At 36.1% G+C, this 18075-nt stretch overlaps 1 protein-coding gene across 1 annotated transcript; it reads left to right on the top strand.

Moving 5' to 3' along the window:
• The first annotated feature begins 7591 nt into the window (after positions 1 to 7591).
• On the top strand, positions 7592 to 12515 carry LOC116182340 (fasciclin-2-like). Its single transcript, XM_031502870.1, has 8 exons — positions 7592 to 7619; positions 7667 to 7863; positions 7909 to 8041; positions 8090 to 8355; positions 8402 to 9476; positions 9526 to 9824; positions 11008 to 11197; positions 11250 to 12515. The coding sequence occupies exons 1-8, from the start codon at positions 7592 to 7594 to the stop codon at positions 11276 to 11278; spliced, it is 2217 nt and encodes a 738-aa protein (XP_031358730.1). The 3' UTR covers positions 11279 to 12515.
• The last annotated feature ends 5560 nt before the right edge of the window (positions 12516 to 18075 follow it).

The following is an 18075-nucleotide window of genomic DNA, read 5'->3' as shown; positions in this document are numbered from 1 at the left end:
CTTTCACTTTTAAAATTTTCAGGACAATGAGAGGGCTGTTTGTGGATACATTAAACGTACCTAATCAATCAATGGAAGTAATATATTTGATCCAACTCAAAAGTTACAACCCCCGGAAATGTTATGTAAATTTACTTCGGGTCGTACTTATAGATCTATAATAAATTTTCTGCACAGAGATGATGTATAGAAAAAGCGATGAACCCGATTTAGTCAGAATATCCACAAATGTAGACTTACTTCTTGGGGTTAACGAACATCTGTATGGCAATAAAATTGAAAGAGAGCTTTTGGGTTAACCTTTTTATACCCTGATATACGCTGTTTATTAGCTTTTACTTAATTTAATGACAGGATTTTTGATTTGTTTTTTATGTGCGCCTCTCTAATATAATTAATTTGATAATTCTCTGGAGAGAATGTGAATCCAAATATTTTCTCAATTAAAATTATAAGCTCTCGTGATAATTATTATAATATCGTATGCTCAAAAAATAAACATGGATTTTAATCACCTACTAAATTTAAATCAATTAAAATCTGTATTTGTGGGTATAGCTAATGGATCTAACGAGCCACGGACAGTTTGGGATGGGAATTAATGCATAAATTCTCTCTTGTATTAAATGGCATTGCCACCGCAATTGCACATCGCAATTGACGTGATTTAATTGATGAAAATGGATCGATTTAATGAAACATGGCACGGTATCTTCGATTCCAGGATATTTCACATTGTCTTACTCAATAGTTACTCGTAGATAAATATAGCGCTGTAGTACCTACCTACTCCAATACATCAATTGCAATAACAAAGAGAGTCACTTGGATCACACAAGCATATTACGGTAACAAGACAACCATGGTTTTTTGATCTAATTTATGAAACATCCTCAAATACGTTGCCGTCCCAAGTCCCAGGTCTTTTCTTCGTGTTATGCGTATGTATAAATCGGTAAGAAAAGCATATGATCATATGGCACTAGAAAATGAATAAACTTTGACGCAATTTTGTAAAATTAGAGAAAGCCACCCCGACAGGCTATTTATTTTCCGCTCAAACCGGTATCCTGGGAAATTAATATTCAATTACTTATTCAATTATCTTGTGATCCGTTGGAAATTAAATAGAAAGAGAGGAAGGTCTATTTTCTTGAAAATATTGCGCCGGGAGTATAATTTTCGCTCACAAAGATTTCTTAATTAGAAATAAATCACTTTCCGCGACGATCTTCCGCACGTTACCTATCGATTTGGTTAACAAACCGAAATGAGACTAAGAGAGGGATGATTTACGATTACTGCAGTTTGCAACAAAATAGCGGTTCATTAGAAAACGTTGCGCGATGAATTTTGCCTAAGTTTTCCGTGCGAAAGGAGCTACTGACTTTGATATATTACGGGAGTAATGGCGTCACGCGTCATATAGTATAAAATCGGGAGAGGTAAGTGCATTTTGCAGCTTGCAGGGAATCCCCGTTAAGGGCAGAAACATTTATCTTTTCCCCCAAGAGCTATACTTTCAGCTATGTTCAGATTGTTAATTATTCGAATATTTTACGTTCTGCCGCTCGACAATATAATTAATGGGTGAAGAGTGTATGTTTATGTTAAACATTGATCGATTTGTTTTAAATCGCTTCCAATACCAATTTTGGCAATTCCACTCTTAATGGCCTCACCCCATTGTTATTTATTGCACCGTAGCAGAATCATTGATATACGGATTCAAATACCCGTGTTTCCCTTGCAGCATAACACTTTTTAGCTAGAGCTACATAATTTCAGCAATATTGTGTTTTCGTAATGTAATATTCCTATGTGCAAACGGTCACTGAACCACCCACATACACACATTTGTCTATCTAGCTCAATGAAACTACAAACAAAATCTTTTACATGAAAATTTGAGAAACTTTGACATTTCCTTCATATATGCCAGCATTAACGATGTATTTAAGACTTTGTTTGAAATATGCTTCCTATTCATCTACGCCGAAAACCTTTCAGATTGTTTATAATAGGCTTTTGCATTTGGATTTTGCAGGTACCAACTTGTTCTGCTTCTGCAACAAGCCACTGAATGGACGGTGTATTATCTTCTTCAACAGAAATCAGTGTATTTACAAAGCGGTGATTTTTCCATGTCAATTATGGAATTTCGAAAAATCAGTGTTAATTTAAACTTTGATAGTTCGGACCGACCCTGTTATCGAAATTTTAGTTGCAATTAACAGCCAATGTTCTATATGGTCTGATGTATAACATCAATATAATTTCATTTTATTTTCCTTATTTTTAAATTATATTGCAGGTATAATTGTTCTTTAAAGATTTGACTTGTTTCTTAATTTGCTATTTTAGTTACAGTTAAATTACATGTGTGAAATTGCATTAATGTCCACAAATGTCAAAATCATGATTTATTCCCCAATTTAGATGGAAAAGCGTGCGCGTGCTTTGAATTAATGAACAATTAAGCATTGAGGTTACTGTGTCTGTCTTATGCGTTATCCACATCGAACTTAAATTGTAACATTTATACCTACTTTGGGTGTCTTAGATACATTTTTGTGTTCTTTCTCCGCTGTACCCAATTTCTGAGTTTTTACTTGAATGTATATAAGTTTTAAATTGCGTCTAATAAAAATTGATATTGAAAGAGAACATTTTGGTAAAATACAATTCCTTAATGTAAACCTCGACAACGTTCATAAAACGTAATCTACCCCAACCCCTAATGGAGCAAGGTCGTCTTTAATGTATCGCATTTTGATTTTATAGCGTTTTCGGAGACAAAGATAGGGCAGGTTAAGGAATTGTATTGGATTTTAGTCTACATTTTGTCTCTCGATTCAAACATGGATTGTCATAGAACTACATAATGCGAAATATACATACATTCAAGGCACAATTCGCTTTTATCGAAAGATTGGCCACTTCGAAAAATTTTGTACGCCTACTACACAAATTACGGAATATATTAATAATTTACTGATTTACCAATCATTTATTACCTTTTCTGATAAAGAAGTATATTAAATAATAAATTATTATCAACAAACAAGTTGTTTATAAAAATGCACATGGGTACAGTTAGTCCTAAATCTATGAGCAACAATTTTCAGAATAAATCTGTAATTTACATTGATTATTAATAATAATTAATCAATTGTTTAAACTAACTTGGGTACAAATTACTCCTTAACTATTAAGTTCACTTCTACAAAGCTGAATTTGGAATGGCGGGGGTGCTAGCTAGAGTTCAAGCCAGCACCCTCGCTTTTAAAGTCACTCAAAAGTCGAAATGGTAATTTTGTGGGTACAAATTACTCTTTAGTTAGTCCTAAATACAAATTCGGAACTAGTGGCAGTGGCGTATTTACGGGAGGGGGATGAAGGGGATATCCCCCCCTGTGATAGATTAAGTAAGTGACAAGGGGAGAACCGGCAACAAGGCAGAGAGAGAGTCGGACGGAGACGCAAGTACATGCGTTCAGTTAATAAAGTTATGTTAAACAAACATGTCGTTTCCTTTTGTTTTAACATATAACACACCCCCCCCAGAAGAATTGAGTTATCGTCATAGCTATTAGGTATTTAGGTCATACTCCGCTATCCGCTCCGCCCACTTTAAAATAAAGGCAATAATATATAGGTATATATATAGAGAGCAATTTTGGTTTTGTTTAAAGTCTAAAGTTACTAAAATCTAAATATTCTGTAGTATTCACTATTCAGTGAGTGATCAGTGTTGGCAGTCAACGATTTGGCTATTCGGTATCGATCGGCAATTCGCTACATTGATGCCCAAAATAACAAATAGGTATCAGGTACTTAGTACTGCTACTGAGGTGAGGTACCTGCATCCTGCCATTCACGAAATGACGAAAATAAGAATTTTAAATTTTAAAAACAGGAATTTTTTTTGCCCATAACTTTTGATTGAGACGTCTAATCGAAAAAGTACGAATCGTTTTGGATTCTACGCACCCAAATTAATAAGAAAAAGTTTTTTCCCGAGAAATTTTGGTGCAGTCGATTTTTGGTAAAAAAGGAAGGTAATAACTGCCTTTTTTTTGCCCAGAAAAAAAAATTGTCTCAGATCGACCGGAAAAAAATATTTTCTTATAGAATGTGGCCTGTAGAATCTATAATTCCAAACAGTTCCAAGATCGGACTACTATTAATTAAAGCAAAAGCAATAAAGGGGCCTGTCAGCAGTAAGAAATAAAATACCGTTCTAATATTTTTCGCCTGTACAATAATAAATAGATAAATGACTACCAGTATCAGCAACCTGCAACCCAATTTCTATTTCTTACCCCCCCCCCCTTTCTAGTACGCACTGGGTGACTGTATGTGTCACGAACTTGTTTAATCCCCCCCCCCCCCCCCCCAGAATAAATTTCTACGTAGGCCACTGACTAGTGGGGATTGAAGACGTTACATAATCTAAAGGGCATTTTCCCCATGGTGGGGTAAAGAAATCCTATAGGTATTTGGAGTTCTCTTATCCTAATACGCAATTTTCCTTAATTTTTTTATAGCCACTTTCTCCGTCCGAGGCCTGAACTATTCCTACACTTTTCAAGATACTCGTTCTTTTTGCATTCGGTAGCTTATAGTTCTGGCACGTGAACCAATAAAAATCTTGGCGATTAATGTGCGCATGCGCAGGTCAACTTTCGTAGAAAATGCGCTCAAGTTAGGCGAAAACTTTTTTTAATTTTTTAAATGAAAGTGCTTTCTCCCTGGATTAGTGGTATTTAATAACAGCCGTATTAAAAGTCGTGTTTCCAAATGCCAGCCGAGTTTTACTTTTATTCTGTATGCCTACATCAAAATGTCATTTTTAGCGCATTTTTTAAGAATTAAAAGAGAATTAAAATTGCTTGAGATTTACGGAAAATTTCCTAACACAGAAAACCTGACATTCATATGTTCTTTGTAACAAGAATTTTAAAAGAACCCCTTATTTTGGATGTTGCGCGGTTTTTGGGCGGTAACTTTTTGACCCGTTAGTTAGCTGAAATAGCGACCTTTCTTATATCCTTAAGAACATTCGGACGGTTCTAAACAAATTATCGTGCACACGGACAGACGGAAAGACAGCAATACAAAATTAGGTGATGCTTTGAAACTGTAAGGTATACATGTTCGAAAGCAAAATAATCTTAGGTAGTTGAACAATCGCCAGTATTATAGGGCATTGAAATAATCATCCCTTTTTGTAGGATATGGAAGGGGTGAAACGTAAGTAAGACTACTTAGTTTTCTTATTCCTTGCATTCGATAGTGCCATAATTACACAATGATTCAAATACCTACCACCACTAAGAGCTTGAAATGCAATTCATCCCCTTTTGATTAAAAATTTGCCCATTATGTATGGAATATAGTATATATCTCGGTAAATATCGACTGTATATAAAATTTTTCTATATGAAAGTTGTTTAACGTTTTATTTCCCATAATAAGGCAGCGTTCCATTGTTTTTATTTCAGAAAACAAATGAATAACGAAAAACAAATGAATCGCCATTGTATTATACATCCTCTACAACAGTTCTTAATGCACCATATAGCCGAAATACTTCAAATAATCAAGATTTTTTAATTATTTTCTCTTTGATCTAGTTATCCATGAAAATGATAAAACACATAATATTTAAAACAATAACTGGATATAGGACTTGTAGTACGTTGTTAACAAAACAAGAATAACAGGTGAAATAAGTAATATAAAAATAACTTACAAATTACAATGAGTATCTATGTTAAAGTAGGTGTTCACAAACGTTTCCATTTTATTCAGTACATTTTTGAGAATTTGAAGCTTTGGGTACCATTCGAGGGCGAATTGCATGAATTATTCGGCGAATATTATTTTTAGCGCAATTGCTTAAAAATAAAAAAATGTGCTATTGTTTGCGTTTTGTCCGAACCCACTTTTGCAGTGTTGAACTATTTTTAGGGGAATGGTCCTAGAGTGCTGGAATTTTTTGCAATAGGTAGCCTACACCCTGAAATTGTGCAGACAGAGGGTCATCAAAATTAAAATCGCTGGCCCCCCCCCCCCCCCCCATGAATTATTTCCTGAGATGCTGTTTTGCTAGTAAAACGTGCATAACTTTTACATGCGACAACAAATTTCAGTCCAGATTTTGAATACGCTTGTCTTTATTAGTGCCAAGTAACACTCTTGAAAATGGAGGGGAGGGGGATTCATTTTATCTCTCATGGAATTTTAATAGTATATGTACCGCCGAAGCGAGTTAAAGGTCTCAATAAAATAGAGCTTCTTACCAACTACCGCCCTTCTTTCTGACCCCTTATCAAAAGAGGAGGTTGGGGGGGGGGGCTCCATGGTACTCTAATAAAAGGTATCAACCTCGGTATCAACGAAAGGAATTAATTTGTACCAACCATAGTCTTCCTCGACCATGTGTCGTGATCGATTATAATTTATTCCTTATATCTCAATAACAGATTGTCGGGGGAGAGTACTCACAAAGAGCGATTGAGACGTCTGGAAGAAATGTATTGATTTGTAATGTCAAAACTATAAACCAGACTATCTCGACTTAATTTGAAACAGACTGTATAGTTGTAGAGAAAAAAAACTCCCAAGAGATACTTACATTTTAGACCTTTAGTTTATTTGGAAAAAAATATTTGCCTTGATCTTTGCAAAGTAATAAGTAAGTTTGGATTCACAATTTTTATAATCAAAGACCACCGGATTCGTAATTTCGTCGAATCGAAATTTTCTCACTTCCGTTTATACATACTCCATTTAGAGTTGGGGATTTTAGAACACTTTGTAAAAAGTGCCGAGAGAAAATCGAAAGAGTTTTTTTTTAAATTTTAAGACCTGTTGCTGATCAATTTATTTGAGTTAGTTTTGACATGCGTAAAAAATTATTTTCTCGTGTCTAGTCGTTAAACCTAAAAAGCGCAGCTTTCTACGTCTGAGTTGAGATCTCAAGTCTTCGTAAATAAAAGCGTGTGAAATTACGTAGATAAACTCCCGGTCACAATTGAAGGCTAATTTTACGCAAATCGGTCTTCCCAACTCAAAGTTCGAAATGTTGTAGTTGAAAAAAAAACATTCCATAATGAACCTCCTCTTTCAAAGGCTATTCCTTTTATGTCTAAGAATATGTGTACCAAATTGGGTTTAAATCGGTTCATCCGTTTAGCCGGAAATGAGAGTAGACAGACAGATCGATCGATATCATCGAGATTTTGTTTGATTCGGATTCCTGGTGCTTCAAAACGTGTATTTCCGTCAAAAAAGTGGAGGTCATTTTTCACCCCAATGCAATACCTCCCTTACTAACGTACGGGTGGTGAAAAGATTGATTTTCTATTCTGAAAACGCCCTAAATTTTTAATAAATGTAAACATTTTTAGATGTCCTTCTAAAATTAACAGAAATCTCTTAAAATTCGGTTTATGGGTCTTCTGGGACATAAGGATAAATCCTAAACCTAAACTTTCAATCTGATTCAAAATCTTTCATAAATCATTTTCCGTAGTAATTGTAACGTGACTTTTTCCTTGAAAGAATCTGCTTGAGTTTCGTAATGAAACTAGAGGTGGCAATTGTCCCGTGTAAAATGTTAATAAATTCTTAACTAATGAATCGTATTTTGTTTCAGTTACTTTTGCTGCACACGCGCCAAGATTACAAATCCAGCCAGAAGGTGCCACAATAGAAAAACCGGTAGATTCCGGATTGGCTCTTATTTGCACCCCCAACGTGGAAAACCCTAACTTAATAACGCAGTTAGAATGGCGAGATCCACGAAATAGAAGAATAGACACGACAGACTCCAGAGCTCCGCTCTATATTCAGGTATGTGGGCACTTCGATTAGTTCCATCTAAAGTTATTTTCTTAGCGAGCTTTTGGAGAAATGACAATCGTATTGATATTTTCAAAGTTAACTGAAAATTTCGCCGGAAAGTATACATGCGCAGCTAACTACGCCACGTCCGAGCAGTTGGTGGCGAGCACCACCGTGAAAACAATTAGTAAGTGGTAACTGATAGTCGAGAGTTTATTCTGTAACATCTTTCTAGTCGGAATAACGTGGGTGAATGCCCCTGAATCTCAATATTCAACCATCGGACGCGACTATAAGATAAAATGCGAAATAAAAGCGAATCCCGAACCAATCGTAAATTGGTTGAAAGATGGAGAGGAAATTAATGTAACGAACAGTAACAGATACATCACGGATCAACAAGGGTTGCTGATCAAGAAAGTTAGGGAATCTGACGATGGCGTATACACGTGCAGGGCACTTGTGTTCAAAACTGGTCAAATTGAAACCAGAAACATTCGGGTAAAAACTTTGGTGTAATTATACGAGTATTGCATTGGTATTTTAGGTAGAAGTTCAAATTCCCCCACAAATAAAACCAATGGAACCAGTCGAGGTTGTCGAAGGTGAAGAGGCATCAATCATTTGTAACGGTACCGGAAAACCGCCGCCGGCGTTCAAATGGATTAAGGAAAAAACGAGGGAAGATCTGTCCATCGTGGATCGCTTCACTGTCAAGAAGACTACCGGTGCTCTGGTCATTCACAGAGTTGAGTTTAACGACGATTCACTGTACAAATGTGTGGCCGAAAATACTGCCGGAATTAACGAAACGTCAGTCAAAATTAACGTACTGGTGAAACCGAAGGTATACGAATTTTTGAATGTGACTGAACCCGTAGGCAGCACTACTAAGATTATCTGTAAAGCTCAAGGCAGACCAGCGCCTAGCATCTCATTCAAAAAATTGACAAAAACCGATCCGTTCACGGACGGTGTACAGTCTTACGATCCTCGAATTAAGCAAGAATTTATTCGCAACGAGGAAAAGGGCGAAACTGTTGGTATTTTACACTTCAACAAGCTGCGCCGATCTGACGACGGACTCTATGTCTGCATCGCCGAAAACAAAGTCGAAAATGCGTATAAAAACGGTCATATCACAGTCCAGTTTCCTCCAACATTTGAAGTAACTGAGAACTATCCACCTGTTTGGAGTTGGGAGAATCACCCCGGCAACCTCACCTGCATTGCCGAGTCGATACCCAACGCGACAATTCAGTGGAAATTTAATGGATTGCATATCGAGGAAAACAACACACCTAACATTCAAAAATTCGGAAACGGACCAATATCTTATCTAATCGTTACACCTTACAACGATCACAGGTTTTATTCAATGTACGAGTGCATAGCCACGAACACACTCGGTGTAGCCTCGAGACTGATTGAACTGCGAAAGGCAACAGTCCCCGAACACATTCTGCAAGTACGACCGGAGTCGGTTACGGCGACGACAATTAAATTTCACATTGTCGGGCCTTCCAATTTTCGCGGTTTACCGATTCGCTCCATCACTGTTCAGTACCAGACAGAAAGAGAGCGCACGTGGGCTACAGCTAAAGAGCACATTTGGAGCTACAGTACGTCCACTTCACTTTCCTTAAAGCACCCACTAATTCTTACTTTTAGATGCCAGTTACATATTGGAAAATTTGGTACCTGAGCAGGTGTATAATTTTCGCTTTGCCGCGCGGAATGATGTTGGCATTGGCGGTTGGTCGGGAGATCAACAAATCCAAATGCCTAGGCGATCCGTGCCTGCGGAACCCAAGCTTATTATTGATGGACAACTTCCGGACGTCGGATCCAATTATGTAGCCGCCGATTTGGTTACCGAAAGTCACTATGCCGACCACTACAAGATGCAGTGGACGGTTCCTAATGATAACGGCGATCCCATTGACAGTTATATAATTAGGTATTGTGTGGTAAGTGTCTTATTTTTTAATTTTACAACCCACAATAAGTTAATATACTGTACGCGATCAGCAAACATTTTAAATATTTCGTTCCTTCCCTCCACAGGTTTTTTTATGGAGTGATCTAGCTGAAAGTTTCTCTTCAGATTCCAGATTGCCTCTTTTTCCTTCATTTTTCTTGCTTGCCACTTCTTGCTTAATTTGTTTAGTTCCTTATTTGCAGTTTCCCTTCCGCTCTGTATTTTTGTGATAGATTGAAGTATTTCTTTCCCTAATGCCTTTGATTTCTAGTATCATAAAACTCATACAGGGTGACCGCGAGAAATTTACATCTTTGATGGGAGTGTACTCACCCCTGTGGAATCGTGGGGTGATGGGGCAATGGTCACTCACCTCCAAAATAGTGACCATTTAGGTGCCTAAGTAATATAGAGTAACAAAACAAAAATGCTACATTTGGGAAAAAATTGGACAAGCGGGCGGACACAAAGAAAAGCATAAACAGAGGAAAGGCGAATATCACTGAAAAATAAGTATTGTTCGCGAGTTAGCCGGTCAACGTGGCAAGCGATTTGCAGAAGAATGCGGTTTCGTGGATTCTCCATTCGGGCGCATCGGATCATATTGTTAGATCGATTGATTGGTTTGCGAGACGTGAAGAAATTGGACAAGCCTCTCTGATGTATTTGTGTGGACTTACGTAACGGCGTTTTCTCTTCTCCTTGTCCTCCTTCTTTCTTACATAATCCCATTACGATGATATCTCTCCACTTGCTCTACTTCTGTCTATTCCCCTAGGACATGCCCTCCTTCCCAGTACTATGGTGTTGGTTTTTTCATTATCCCCTCTTATACTCTTTAATGAAGAATGTGACGTTTTCTTTCGGTATCTGCAGAAGGTTTTCATGGCATATTTTCGTGGCTTCAAAACATTCCTTATCCCACGTTCCCCCAGCAGCGGTTTTAAACGTCTCACACGTCATATCTCCGAAAATCTTTAGGAAAGGAACTTCCGTGTTGCACCTTTCTCAGATATGTCTTTTTAAGGCCGCTTCTTTTGCGATATCTATGACCTGTCTTGTATAGCCCACACTTTGGACGTCTGCGTGACTCGTAAGATAAAAAATAAAATTCGTATTAAATTAACTGACTGCGGGTATCAGCCAATTCTAGATTGAGAAAACAATTTCAGACTCAACGAGTGAATGGTCTTTGGAGGGACTCCGAGAGCGAATGCAGCGGGGAAATCATACAAAGCTATCAACATACGACGTACGAAATGAGCGATCTTCGACCTGATACAACTTACAAGGTCGAACTACGAGCTCATAACGCTATTGGTTTAAGTTCACCTGCAGAAATTAGAGTAAGAACGGCAAGAGGTGAGCATGATGAATATTATAGTTACACCGTTAGTAGTGAACTTTCTTTTAGAAGTGAGCCGTCCATTATTTTCAGTTTAATTTTAGTTTTTTATTGTGTTTTATTTAATTAGTTGTTTCGTCGACATTAATTTTAGTTTTTCATTTTGTCGTAAGTACATTTTTTGTCGAACTGATGTATGAATGCGTGTGAGCGTTTGGTGCGTTTAGGGTAATTTAATGTTTCCCTACCTTGCCTAGGTGGTTTTTACGGATCAACTACAAGTGCTGATGTTTCTTTCGCGTTACAAGCGATGGTGACTGTAGTAATGGTGTTTTCCGCATTCAGTTAAAATTTAAAAAATGTATAAGAACTTTTAGAAGAATTTTAAATTGGTCAATAATTTCGATCTTGAATGTGTTCATCACATTTGATATACGTATGTAAATATGTAGTCATCGATGTTAGCGATTCCGTTATATTATTCAGATGCGAGAGACTACATGGAATGTTGCAGGCATTTTTGATCATGATTGTCTCAAATTTTAGCATGATCTTCATTTTGTTGTTATACTACCTACATTCCATTTTTGATTTGGTTGATTTAAAATGCATGTATCGGCAAGTGTATTAGAGAGCTTCGAAAAGAAATCCGTTTTTATTGAGTTTTTATTTTCAAATTTAGTTTTTGTAACTAACAATTATTCTACTATTTTGTATGATCACATCATCTTCCATTTGCACAGAGTGAATGATTGAATGATATTAGTCGCCGATGAATTGTATGATATAAATTAATGTAATGGGGTAATCTTTTAAAGGATTCGTGAAATATAGCTAACTTGAATTGTCAATCAATTTGTCTATATCATTCCATAGCATAGATTTAATGACAAAAACAATTCATAGATGTATATAGACTTTATGTACCTATAGGTAATTAAAAATTGTTAAGAAAGAATAAATTTGTTACCATTTTTAAAGTTTAATACTAAATAAAGGGTGGGAAGTTGCGTGTGGTTGGGAGAGTATGTATGATTAGGTACAGTTTTTGCTTATGGCTTATTGAAATTGCGCATGTTACATGTCTTTCGTGTGCATTATGTCTAAGGATAAATGAGAGGCTTATTTCTGTTTGCAATCTGTATACTTTGTCAAAATGGCCGCATCTTGTTGTTATTCTACAATACAAAAAATTTACGAATGATTTATTCACTCCAACATTTGCAAATTTCATTTTTAGTTGCAGTGTAAATAGTATTGTTACAATAATCATACAAACCTGCAAGCTGCTCTATTTAGCAAATGAATTTTGGAAAAATTAAATTGATACAATTTTTTTTTTTTTTTTTTTTTTTTGGTAGGTGGGGAAATGCTCCTTATGCACACTCCAGGTTGAAAGGTCTGGAGTAGTGTGGGGCTCTCCCTTACTCGGGTATACCCACTAAAACCCCACCTAAGGCTTCGGCTTCTATGGCCATTTGCCTATTTTCTCAAAATATCACAGACTTCGTTCTAATAGAATATTACATACAGGTAGGTCGACTCACATACAATACAATATTTTCGATATGACAAAGTTGGTAACTGACAGACAACAATAAATAACAATTAAATAGACAGCCATTATATCACAGTTTGTGCAACATTTCCACACTTTGGAAAAATCCTATCACCCTTCGACACCGTTCATCGCTGTTAAAGTTACCTTCCCATATCGGGCATATCCCGAAGTTGTCCCGTATATCTTTGTATCGTGGACAGTTACAAAGTATGTGCTCTAGTGTTAAATTAACCTCACAATTCGCACATAGGGGTCTAGGTTTACCTTCCAGCAAGGCGCTATGGGTTAATGCGGTGTGCCCAAGTCTAATTCGAAACATCTCACGAATACAAACCGACCCTCGCCAAGAAGAAATAGCGCCCCAAATCGGGTTTGACCCTTTTCAAAAATGAATCGGACCTCGCCCATAGGTCGCTCCAACGCTCATACACCCGAGCCCTGACGAGTGTACGTCGGGTTACTGTTGTCTCATTTGCAACATCAAGGTCATTTAGTTGTAGATACGTTAGATCCTCTCTAGCCCTTTGGCTCAGCGTTCTGCACCTATTCAGTCGTCGACGCGGAACTGATAATAGTTTACAGCAGCCTGTTTACGACGGAGGGCTAGAGGAAGGATGTTCGCCTCGACGTGAAGCGCAGCGACCGGACTCGTTGGAAAAGCTCCGAGGGAATACCGTATGGCGAGGTTTTGGATTTTATCGAGATTCCCAAGCATCGCACTGTTGTCACATGTCAGATAAGCACAGCACCCATAATCAATTCTCGATAAAATTAAGGCCTTGTAGACGTCGAGTAACGTCTTTGGGTGAGCTTCCCACATATGGTGGGCCAGGACCCTAATGACATTTAATGATTTCCTACACTTTGTGACAACATTCTGTAGATGCTTGGACCACCGCAGTTCCCTGTCAATCTTGTTTATCCTAAACATTTCAGTATAAACTATCGATCTTTATTATTTAATTTTGAATGTTATGCAACACGTAAATGATTTTGTAATTATTAATGTTGTAAGTGATGTTGATTTTGAACTTCATATGTCACATTGAAATTCAAGTCTAGCTATCATAGTGACTGAATGTTTTCTAACATTAATTACTTTTAAAGAAAACTGTATGGCTTCCATATCTATTTCGTAAAATAACGTGTGTGTTTTTGCATGCACTTAACGCATGCTTTATTTGCACCTTATCTCATTTTTTTGTGTAGACCAAAAACGACCTCTACGAAACCTTACATTAGATTTGTTACTTTTGCATTAAATAGACAATAACCTTCCCAAAGTGTTAACAACGATTTTTAGTTACAGTTAGAATTTTTTTTATTAAAGAAATGTACTATAAGTGATTTTTGTAATTATTAATTAAATTAAGGGCTATTATTATGTCATGTACATAGTACCAATTAAGAAATAAATTTAAACAAAAACGGAACTTGCTCAATCAAACGTTCGAAAGTAGCATTAGAAACCTTTTATTTTATTTGTGCTTTGAAAGGATACACAGTGGCTTTTGTTGAGTGACTTTTGCTTTTCATTGTGTAACACAACCCGTAAGATTTGGAGGAACAAAGCAACGTAAAATGTACGTAGCAATCGAATTTTGATTTAAGAAAATCTTAAAAGTTTTCTTGATTCAAGATATAGTGTAGTGTAGTGTCCCGCTTTATGTATTTTGTTATTAACTTATGATGCATGATTTACTAGTTAATTACTAACCGAGCACACTAATATATTACCTGTAAATATTTTCATTTTTTAATCATCTAAATCTTTACAGGTACCTATCACACACAATAAAAACGGATTAAATGGGCCCCTTTTAATTTACCTTCTTTTAGTAGGACAGACTATTTTATGCCATTTTCGTTACAACCAGCATGATCTGTAAAATACGCTATTGACAGAAGGAATGTTTGAAAGATATTTTCAAGTGATTCATCTAACAAGTACCTTCATTATGTTAGGTGACTTACTTTTTTATGTATGTACTTAGAAAACATCCACATTTGACTTGGTAGGCATTGACCAAAATATGTGAAACTATCATACCTTACCAAGACATGGCTGGATGCATTTGTATATGTAATAGATATGAACGATACTGTGCTTAGAAACAACATATACAAACATGAAATGTTATTAGACAGCATGCTATTTGTCTATCAATATTCATACACCATGCCATTTTGGAAATGTTCTAGTAAATTTCTGTGTATTTACCTTCTTTACAATTTTACTCTACATTTAGTTAATTGGTGTTAGCACAGATAAAATACCCATAAAATACCCAACAGATTGCCAACCAAATGCAGTGTTACTAAATACAACCAGAATGCAAATGCGAACTACGGGTTGCCTATAGGTCCCCAATTTCCAGTGAAAAATATAATTTTTTATTAAAGATTTTTATGAAACATGATACCGCTTTTTGCAACAAGAGGACTCACACTGAAATTTCAGTATCGGTATCTGTAGTCAACACTACACAAAATATGGTATGTAAACGTACTAAATTCCAATTATTCATTAACAGGGCGCTCTGATTGAGCGAAACGAAACACCGCCCCGTTTGTTTTTTTGTTTACAAGGCATACCCAAAGTTAATTTTTTAAGGTCTTCAAAATAATTTACCATTAAAAATATATTAAATTGGATGGTCCATAAATGCTGCATAACCCTCCCAAAAAATTAAAAAAACGCAACAAACAATAATTACATATTCCAACTATAAAAGATTTTCTTTATTAATAACGTAAATAATGTCGACCAGTGGAATTATCTTCCGTCTAACGTAATTGCCGAATCATGTTTCAACTGGGCAATATTGCCGTAATCTGCGAGCTCCATCCAACAACCGCGCCGCACTCCGCGAACACCGGTGCTATAAACACCAATTTAAATTCTAAAGACTTATCACAGAAAAATTGTTCAATTGATCTGTTGACTTATTTAAAGCAAAGCAGCCGACGAAAATGTTAAAAAATCTGAAAAGTTTTGTTATTAAATCGGTGGCGTATTTAACAGAAAATTACTTACGACTCCAAAAGTGCATAATTGCCAAACAAGGTGACAAACACTAAATAAATAAATTGGTAAACCGACGAAAATGTTTAAAAATCTGAAAAGTTTTGTTATTAAATCGGTAGCCTATTTAACAGAAAATTACTTACGACTCCAAAAGTGTATAATTGCCAAACAAGGTGACAAACACTAAATAAATAAATTGGTAAACCGACGAAAATGTTTAAAAATCTAAAAAGTTTTGTTATTAAATCGATGACGTATTTAAAAGAAAATTACTTACGACTCCAAAAGTGCATAATTGCCAAACAAAATGACAAAGTAAATAAATAAATTGGTAAACCGACGAAAATGTTTAAAAATCTGAAAAGTTTTGTTATGAAATCGGTAGCGTATTTAAAAGAATATTACTTACGACTCCAAAAGTGCATAATTGCCAAACAAGGTGACACAGTAAATAAATAAATTGGTAAACCGACGAAAATGTTTAAAAATCTGAAAGGTTTTGATTAAATAAAGGCTTGGAAGTAAAGTTACTTACGGCGTGTGCAAGGGTGCTGCAACTGTTATGTAACTATTTATGCTGCATAATTTTCAATTTCGATTTGGCGGAAAATGTTGGCATTAATGACCATTTGCACTCCTTGTGAATTTTTGCGGTGAGAAGTAAGTCAATGAAAAATTTTTTGTGTTCTTCATTACCACAAAAATTTTCTGAATTAAATAAGTGTCGACTCTTCAAAGATAATTTTTTTCGAATGTCTCTTTCCCAGAACATATTTTTAAATTCATTGTGGAATATGGTCAAGCAGTCATTCACTAATTTATAAATATGTAGTGAAGGGGAGAAAAGTCCTTTTGAAGTGTCTTGCTTTTTATACATTTTGTTTGAAATATATAACTGAAGCTTGTGCACTTTGGAGTGAAAATTTTTCAGAACACGTTTCACAATCAAACTTTTTAGCGGTTTTGCTACAAACATAACCAGCAAAGTAGTTTATTGCACAATCTTCAATGGTGACGGGTTGCGCTATCTGAATTTCGGTGTCGGTGTTCTTTCCACTGTCAAGTTCTGAACATTCTTCACTACAAATGTTATCATTATCACAAATGGACACGCTTTCGGAGTTATGTTCGTGGGCATTCAAACTCAAAGTAGTTTGGTCAGGAGCGGTGCTTAAGTAATCATCTTCATCAATTTCACAGTTCGCGTATTCGGATGGAGTTATACAATTAATGACCGATGATCTAAATACTGTTCTAAAAACTCTACATGTTGGATTTCTATTGAAGCCACCCCTTTTGCGAACGACAGAAAAATAATTTTCGAGTACGTCCTGGCACAACCGATTCGTTAATATGTAATTAAATGTACTTTTTTTACATTCGTCATGAAGGAGTACAACGCCGTTGATAGTTTGTATTAAACCGGAAAAGCATGGTGGTCTAGTAATTTTCCCTTTAGAATTGATTTTTGACAAGTTTTTTACAAACTGTTTACAAGTGGTTAGGGTTTCTAGAACTTCCACATTTTCGTCACTAATTGCACGTCTATATGTATGGATTTTTATCGTATTTAATTTTACTATTTAAGTTATCAAACGTATTGTTCATTAACGAAATAAAGTTAGCTGTATCTATAGCAGATTCACTTTTTAGCTGGCCTGTTTCAGTACACGTTTTTATTGCAGCAGATACAGTATGGCTAAACACCTGCAACGCTAATTTGCACGACTGTTTTTGAAAAGAATTAGGTGATATGTGTGCATCCGTTAATTTCACCATTGCTCTTGCCTTACCCATTTTATCTAACTCATACGTTCTTACAATGTCGTTGTACTTAATGAGGCGTTTTCTGCCATGCACATCTACTTGATAATCTCCATCTAATAAATTGTTACGAAAATTTTTGAATAAATGTGGCGCATCGTATATGAAAATTATTTTCTGTTCGTACGTGTCGATGTATGGTTTATCTTCTGTAACACCTAGAAGCTTTAAAGCCGCCACGTTGGTGGTCGCCTGGTCACAAACAGCAGCTCTAACAACTAAACAGCACTTTTGGAGTTCCTCGATTGTGTATTTAATTAAAACATGCAGCTGTTCCTTTTTTATGCCACTACCCGATAAGTAATATGCAAAAGGCAATTTCCATTTGCTGAAGAGACCCCTTGTCATAAACACTAGAGCTTTCTTGGCTACAACCTTAGTTCTGCCCAAATGCCCAACATCCTCGAATCCTTCAATGAAATCAAAAGGTTTCGAGTATTCCAGCTTTGCCATCAAATCCACTTCATCAAATGCTAGAACAC

Source organism: Photinus pyralis, unplaced genomic scaffold (genome assembly GCF_008802855.1).
Source record: "Photinus pyralis isolate 1611_PpyrPB1 unplaced genomic scaffold, Ppyr1.3 Ppyr1.4_unclustered_Scaffold4812, whole genome shotgun sequence".
Classification (NCBI taxonomy): domain Eukaryota; kingdom Metazoa; phylum Arthropoda; class Insecta; order Coleoptera; family Lampyridae; genus Photinus; species Photinus pyralis.
Note: the sequence above shows the minus strand (reverse complement) of the source record. Positions and strands in the feature narration are given on the sequence as shown.

Excerpts from the sequence above, each read along its gene's own strand:
- LOC116182340 (XM_031502870.1), top strand. The coding sequence starts at position 7,592 with ATGAAACTAGAGGTGGCAATTGTCCCGT. Across the intron at positions 9,477-9,525 it reads AGAGCACATTTGGAGCTACA|ATGCCAGTTACATATTGGAA; the intron begins GTACGTCCACTT and ends TCTTACTTTTAG. Across the intron at positions 9,825-11,007 it reads ATATAATTAGGTATTGTGTG|ACTCAACGAGTGAATGGTCT; the intron begins GTAAGTGTCTTA and ends AAACAATTTCAG.